The sequence below is a fragment of the Trachurus japonicus genome, chromosome 14 (assembly GCF_045865225.1).
Source record: "Trachurus japonicus isolate A0001 chromosome 14, Traja_1.0".
Classification (NCBI taxonomy): domain Eukaryota; kingdom Metazoa; phylum Chordata; class Actinopteri; order Carangiformes; family Carangidae; genus Trachurus; species Trachurus japonicus.
Genome location: NC_140920.1, coordinates 11,688,587 through 11,696,679, shown reverse-complemented (window position 1 = coordinate 11,696,679; position 8,093 = coordinate 11,688,587). Strand labels below are relative to the sequence as shown.

The following is an 8,093-nucleotide window of genomic DNA, read 5'->3' as shown; positions in this document are numbered from 1 at the left end:
TATAATACACCCTAAAAATATCCTGTTTCAATCTAGGTTAAATTACTGCAATGGGAATTTCTTCCCACTTTTATACCTCTTTTTGTTGTCAGTTTCTGATTTTTGAATTACAGAGAAATTTGAAAATTGTAAATTGTGACATTATTTATACTGTACATGGTTGTTTTCTTATATATTTATTGCATTTCAAAGGGTACTTCACTTGATAAGGGGCTACAAGGTATTTTGAAAATGTAGTATGATCATAAAGTGTGGATAGGGGAAGTGCAATCAGGGGGGTGGTTTGAATTTCATGGTGCTAGACCCCTCCTTGCCTCAATGCCCCCTCATTAAGCAGCATATATAATGATGTATGAACATAAGTAACTGACACAGCTCAAACCAACCAGCTGGTGCTTCGAACCATTTTCCCACAGTTTACTGGGAACAGAAATGGAATGATGTCTTTGTACTGTATCGAAAGGATAAATAAAAGATCTTTTTTAACTTTTATTTCCATTGTATGAAATTCATAATCTTGTGAGGCATTAGTGGTTTTATGATGAGCATTAGCAGTAGTTGTAATTCTTGACTCTTTTGCAGAGACTTTTAGGGATGTGACTTTTAATGGCGTCTGGGTTTTGTTTTTTGTGTCTTGTCCTCATTATTAATATTATTTGAAGGATGTAATAATGCTCTTTTCCCTCTTGACTGGTTTGATTTATGCTGCACTTATTGTTTCAAAAAGAACTCACATAGAAGAAAAACCTGAGCCAGACCTGTCTTAAATCCCTCTGTGATTTTTCTGTGACATATTGTATTGTTGTTCAAGAAAATAAAATGTTTTGATAAATTATTCAACCACGGATCTTTGACTTTGATTCCCTCTCTCTGGATGCTGTTTCTCATGTTGAGATGAAGATGTGATTGATTTAGTCCTTTCCACATGTCCGGTCGGCACTCAACATCCATGTAACGTCAGGAAGACAGACTCTAATGGACTCTAATGTTGGACAGACGTTTGATTGTACTGTAGATGGAAATGAAAATCAGGTTAATGTCAAAACCCAACGTTGGTTTGCCATCAACATCCACCAATGGATAGACGTTTTGGATAGATTTTGATTAGTTAAAGCAGAAGTAAGCGGAATATTTGTGTTAATATAAGTCTTAAATAGTTATATCTTCCGACAGCAATCACTTATATAGAGTGTTTGGTCTGAAACATGGGTCTGTCAGTCACTCTGCTCTGCTGTAAGCCGAGGAGAAAACTTTCCTTGTATCCTACAACCTTTATCCAATGAGGAGAGAGAACGGCATAAAGAGGCGGTCCTCTCTGTGCGTGCAGCCAAGGGATGCGCGTGAATGTGGTGACGTAGGGACGAGGGCGGGGACTGCTAACTCCATCGGCTGACAAGAAGTTAGCCAAAACGACCGGATCGCTTACTTCTGCTTTAACAACACAACCTAAAACCAACAAAATATCAACATCAAATGACATTAGAACTTTATGTTGCGAAGATGTAAACAAATATTAATGAAATATGAAGGGCAGCTCTTGAGGCAGGAGACATAGTTTGACATTTGCTGCAAAGTTAGTTTGATTTTAAGACATGCATGATTTTGTATTGTTTTCATATAGTTTCTCACACAGGACAAGATTTCTGAGAGACAGTAAAATTCAATACTTAATAGGCATGAGACTGGCTTTCACCTGAGTCTGGTTGGATGCCAGGAAAACATATCCATGAGAAATAAACCGAGTAGTGTTTTGATATAGGGGAGAGTGGGGTAAGTTGAGCCACTTTTTGTATTCAGGATCACTACATCAAGACAATTATAGTTTTGTTGCTAACTAACACATCTGCATATATTTCAGGATGTTTTGCATCCCTACAAATTAACAGAATGAGTGTAAATATAACTGTTTTTAAAATATAGCATGTTCAAAAAAAGTGGTCTTGTGACTCAACTTACCCCATGAATGGGGTAAGTTGACCATAGGAGTGGGGTAAATTGATCAACCCCCCCTTCTTTCCTTCCATCCATCTCCTACCTCCCCCTTTACTTAATATTTCATCTGTCCAGGTTACAGGTGAACACAAACTGCAGGGACTTCCTGCTGAGCCACCAACTCACTTACATTTGGGGAGTTTTGCAATTACGTGGCATCTTGGGAAGAATCCCAGATATTTTTCTTTGAAAGTAAAGTTTGGCACACTATAAACAACTTTTCCTGTTCATAGGAACATACTTACTGTAATCACAAACATACAGAATCTTGATGTAATCATTTGGACATATACTGCCAAAATACATTCATTAAGTGTATAGGATAGGTGGCTCAACTTACCCCTGGCCATTTATCCCACAGCTACCTTAGCTTGGGTTTATTGCTCTCACAGCTAAAATGGTGCTGTTTCATGCTAGGTTTACTACCTCATGTTGTAGCTCATAGATACCACAACCCATGTATAAAACAAATTTGCAATCATCTCTTTTGGTCTAAACACAATTCTCATGAAACTTATGATTGACAAAATTCACTCTCGAGAGTGAAAAATGATTTTTTGGTCATAAATGTTAAACCACTTTACTCACGTGGTTCTAATCTTCACAGACTCCATGAAATGATGCCTGCCTCCCAAATATTTGGTCACATGCTAACTTTTTCCTATAGTTTCCTAGAAACAAGGGGTGGGTCAACTTACCCACTGGCTCATCTTACCCCACTCTCCCCTACTGTAGGGCCTTGTTTCGAACATATAAATACTGAACCGGTATTTGAGCGGAACAACTCTTGCAGAGACATGTGCGAACTTGTGGGTTTATTGTATTACCCATGTTTTTAGCCATGCTACTAGCACAGCCTCAGGGATAGCAGTGTCAGTCAAATCGATCAACCTTCAAGGATTTTGACATTGTTGTTTTCCCTATTATTAAGCAGTCAAATGTCCTGGATGCTTGCGTGAAAGGACACAGTCATACCCCGCATTGTCAAATCTATATATAAAAAAACAGAAACAGGATATTTTACGTAACACATTCAAGCAGGTAACAGTCATCAGGGCACCATACGTACTGAAACAGTCATCTATTCCTGTCTCAGTCTCCATAGTTAAAGGACATGACGCTGCCAAAAGCTGAGACGTAGGGACATCTCAAAGCAGAGCCTGGTCACAGCAGCGGATTTCCCAGTTCCAAGGACAGGAAGGCGGCTCTTCCTCTACCAGCCCCCTCAGACACTGACATACGCATATAAACAGCACACACTGTGGCATTGTTAATGGCAAAACCATCCACTGCTCCCACATTTTTTTGAGCCAGACCACTAATGCCATGTTCTCTTTGATCATTGCTGCTTGTACAAAATGTTCAAAAGCCGATTCTCTCCAGGGAGTACATATATTTACTCCTGTGTAGAAAAAAATAAACAAAGATGTCCAGAGTGAGATGGAAAAATGAGACTTCATATCAAAATACTAATTTCACCCTTTGAACTGAGCCCCTCTGGTTTCTTATCAGTCCCATGATAGCCTCTTTTCCCCGCCAAATTAGTCAGTGTTCTCCCCGATCCTCATTTCCTTATGTTTTCTGAAAGCAGAGCTCTGTTTTTCATCAAAAGGTCAAGGGCCAATCCTCTGTCATTCCTGCCTCTGAAAACGTATCTTCAACAACTCTGGCTTGCCCTTTGCCTTTTTTTTTTTTTTTACTTCACAGCTTGGTGTTTTTGCTGAGTATAGTTGATATGTCCTGTCTTATTGGTGATGATGGATGTGGTGCAGTCTGAATTCTGTGTAAGTCTGTTCGAAAGCTTCAGACTCTGATAAGTTGCATTTGATATCTTGAAAATCAACATAAAACCAGTTTAGATGTTTTTGAATTGTGACAAGCCAAACCTATCTGTATTTGACGGTGGAGTAGAGAAAGTGCTAAGGGAGGGGGTAAAGTGCTGTGGAGTGGGCAGCATACCCTGACTCCTCTAATCTATCCAAATAAACACTCTTCCACCCTCCCCCTGGTTCCACGGGTTATCACAGAAACCCTCCTGCTCCCCTGCCCACCACCACCACCACCACCAGCAGCAGCAGTCTTTAACACAGCCCAGCCTGCTCTCTGTGCATTCACATTAGAGGCAACACAGGATACACACTCACACACACAGACACACACACCCATACACTCGTAACCACTCACACACTCAATCATATCTCAGGACTGGAGTCAGAGTGAGGAAACAGAATGTCAGGGAAGGAAGCGGGGAAGCTGGTGGGAAAGCAGAATTTGCTTCAACTCTACAAAGCTCTTTTCTGACCCACTCAGAGAGGTCTGAGGTTTAGATTCACAACAGCAGGTAAAATATCTGATCATCTGACCAACTTTTTTTCTTTCTTTCCTTTTTTGATTTTTTTTTAAAATTTGAAAATAGGCCAGAAAACTGAAGGAGAAGTTTTTTAGACTCTGTTAAGCAGTTGAAACTCAACTCTTCTTGGATACCACCTACCAGGGAACACATACATCAGGAGGAAATTCTTGAAATTCTCTTTGTCTCCGACCGCTCACCGCTCTTAAGGTCTCTCAGGGTCCCATCATCTGCTGCCACCATCAAACTACAAGAGGACACATCACCAGCTTTAACACAGTGAGTATAAAACACCTTTTTTGAAACTGTTATTTAAAAAAAGCCCAATCTTGGCTCTATCGAAAGGGTTAATTTATCTTAAATGATGTCAGTACACACCTCTAAAAAAAAAAACAACCTTTGGAGTATGTTTCCTCACAACATGTGGTTTCCTGTGATTACGGATATTAATTAGTTGTGATGGAGTTGATAAAATCTAGCGATAACAAGGCTGTATAGAGACGTAATTTAAGTGCTGGAGCTCCAGGCTGACCTGTTTAAGAAATGCTCCTTAGGCCACAGGTTTGTGGGATGAAACGAAGCATCACAGACAGCAAGCTCATGATGGGAACGGGCAGGTGTGACGTCTCTGAATGGTAATTTGCTTAAAATGTTGTTGACGGGACAAATATATTGTGTTATCATTGTGATTTCTTGCGTTCACATGGTGGGCTACTAGAACAGTAGTTACTACCACTTGAAAACAGGGGGAAATGGTGGATCTTTCCATTGTCACGTGGAAATGATCAGGTCTGTAGAGAATGTCAGAGTTTATGTAATAACAAGGAAATGACCTAGAGTAAGAGATCACAGTGCCATTAATGTGAAAAAAACCACAACAAAATAAAAGTCATAACATTGCTCTGACTTTCAGATCTGTCATTAGTTGGACTTCTTTGAGTTTTCCAGCTGCTGCTGGCTCATTGTTCTGGGTGGTGGTTATCCTGAAGTTTGGAGGTGGGGTCAGTGGAGTCCATTTCCTTGCACTTAGAGCTGTGCGGTTATCTTTGTTGACTTTCCACACCTTTCACCACGATATTTAAGGAGTCCAGTACTTAATGGATTTATAGTCCTTAGCTTTTCATGTTTTTACGAGATGGACGAGATCAGGGCATGAATGGAAGAATTTAGGTTCAACAAAAAACAGAGAAACTATTTTAAAATATTTGGCACACTTTGAATAACACACAACATTTTAAGTGTTGGGGGGAAAAAACACAGTTTATTGTTTTGTTTTTTTTCCCCAAATGTAAAAGTTTTGTCCTGATTGCAAGGTGAAAAATTAGTCATCGCTACCATCCAGAAGATTGAGTTGGTTCATTTTTATATGATGTTTGTTTCCTGCAGTTTAAACCACAAAGACGATGAGTCTGTCACGGAACGGGACGCTGGAGAAGACGATGTCTGAGTCGCGCTCCCCCTCCAGAGTGGGGTCAGGGGTCGTGGTGCCGCCTCCATACTCAGCGGGCGGAAGCGAGACTGCTGAAAGCCCCCTGGAGTTGAGGGGCTCTCTAGACTGCTGGGCGTGCTCTGTGCTGGTCACTGCACAGAACCTGGTCATCGCACTGATCAACGGCTTGGTGGCCAGCGTCATATTCGGCACCATCCTCACCCCTGCTCTTACTATGATCACATTCGGCTTCCTCTGCCATTCCACGGTAATGATCTCCTATGAAAATCATCTGTGTTTGAGTGACAGAAGTGTGAGAAGGTGCAGATTTTAAAACAACAGGTCATAAATGGACGGCCCCTAAAGTTAACATATGAGAAACACTTTGTACTAACAGGAAATGATACAGACTGTCAGTCAAACCACTGCCAATTAAACTACTCAAGGGAAGAGAAGGTGTTTTTCCAGGGATTTGACACTGTTTTCCAAGATTTTCCTGGGGCTTAATTTTAATTTTTTGCAGCTGTGACTAAGCTGCTCTAGTTCCTGTATGCAATGCATTGTGGGACTTCATTGTACATCAACAGTTCTCCAACAGTTTTAGTGGATAGCTATTTTTCCGAATTAATTTTATTTATTTGTTTAGAATGGGACAGTGCACATTAATGGACATAAGGACATGTAAATATGCCAGATTTTAGCAGGATGCTAGTTTCCGTCTCAATAACATAAAAACAGTTCAAAACAATACAACATTACACATAATAAAAAATAAAAAAAATAATTTAAAAAAGTAGACAACACAAAAGGCAACAATAACAATGAAAAACACATTGAGAGACACATTCATATACTTCGCTTTTCCAGTGGAGCTAGACTACATACACAAAACTAACTAGTATGCACTATGGAACCAGGGTACTGGTTGAGACCTCATTAGGGAAAATACTTAAGAGCTTGAGGTAATTTTAAGTAAGTAAGTAGCCTAAGTAAGTAAGTAAGTAAGTACATTTCATTTATATAGCACTTTTTAGCAGGTTTTAATCTTAATGTATCCAGTATCCTCCTTGATTATGCTATTATAAATCCATGTTCCTCCTCCTCCTGTTCTCCAGGTGCAGCCCCATGGGACATCACTGTACTGCTCAGATGATATTCTGGATGACACCGGCTGTGTGGCTCTGCTGGTTGTGGGGTTTCTCCTGCTCACCCCTCTGCTGGTCCTGGCCCTGGCTGCTTACTGTCGTCTGGCCCGACACCTCCAGCTGGGCATGTGTTTCATTCCCTACAGCCGTGCCGTCTACAAGAACCTGCCTGCCTTACGCCAACGAAGGGGTGGCTGCTGTGGGCAGCAGGGAGGCTCGGAGAGGGAGAGGAAGGGCAGTGTATGGGTGTAGAAGAGGAGAGGTGATGAGAGGAGAGGCGGATTGTATGGGGTTGCATCCCTAGTTAGTGTCTAGAGGTGGCTGTTTGTTGTTTGTTGTGGGTTGTCTGGCTCTTTTCTTCAAGCAAATTGCCATTGTAGTTCTTTTTCTACTGCCATTGTAAAAATCCATGATATTTTATCTTTTATACTGATTGTTTGGAAGACTATATTAGCTTTTTTATAACTTTCCACGTGTATTTTTTATTTTTACATTTTTACAATAAAGTGTTGCTCGCCATGCAAGCTGAGTTTTTTCATATAACTGCGAACTGAACAATGACTATGAAACAAGACAGTTTCATGTGTGATAGAGTGATAGAGAAGAAGTGGCGAGAAGTGTAAAACACACTGAATGGATTTGATAAACAAAATCTGTCTGTGCTTATATGGAAACATCCATCCAGTCCTTGGATTGTAGCATTATGTGATGAGAACATGTTGTCTACAGAAACTCAACAATTAAACAAGTAACAAGTATTGTCTGTTTAGTATACCTATGTATACATCATTCGGACTGGTCATCTCAGAATGTATTTTCTGTAAAACCATCAAACCACCAATGTATAAGTTGTGGGAACATTTGACTACTTTATATTTTGTGTAGTTTCACTCAGTCTTCAATAGTAATTCATGACTAGTTTTTGATTTGAATCTACAAAGTATCCATGCAATAACTAAAGCTTTCAGTTAGCTGGTGGGAATACCATGTCCTGAATATATATATATTTTTGAATAACAAAAATAAAAAGAAAAGAAAAAATATATATTTCAAGCCACCATGTAATCTACTTTGGAGGGGATTTTTATTTTTTTTTACTTTTTCAACCTCTACTGGTTAATAAAATTGCAGTAACAGTAAAATTGCAACCAGATGTTTTTAAAACACAAAAACAAAG

The 8,093-nt window shown here is 39.8% G+C and overlaps 1 protein-coding gene across 2 annotated transcripts; it reads left to right on the top strand.

Moving 5' to 3' along the window:
- Positions 1-4,099: 4,099 nt before the first annotated feature.
- tmem88a (transmembrane protein 88 a) lies at positions 4,100-7,684 on the top strand. Of its 2 annotated transcripts, none has more exons than XM_085797520.1 (4): positions 4,100-4,333; positions 4,487-4,621; positions 5,729-6,039; positions 6,887-7,684. In XM_085797520.1, the coding sequence occupies exons 3-4, from the start codon at positions 5,746-5,748 to the stop codon at positions 7,166-7,168; spliced, it is 576 nt and encodes a 191-aa protein (XP_085653646.1). In that variant the 5' UTR covers positions 4,100-4,333; positions 4,487-4,621; positions 5,729-5,745; the 3' UTR covers positions 7,169-7,684. The 2 variants fall into 2 exon arrangements, with proteins under 2 accessions (XP_085653646.1, XP_085653647.1); XM_085797521.1 differs by having other exon boundaries at positions 4,553-4,621; positions 6,887-7,673.
- The last annotated feature ends 409 nt before the right edge of the window (positions 7,685-8,093 follow it).

Coding starts and splice junctions, on each gene's coding strand:
- tmem88a (XM_085797520.1), top strand. CDS start 5,746: ATGAGTCTGTCACGGAACGGGACGCTGGAGAAGACGATGTCTGAGTCG. Junction 6,040..6,886: donor GCTTCCTCTGCCATTCCACG/GTAATGATCTCC, acceptor CCTGTTCTCCAG/GTGCAGCCCCATGGGACATC.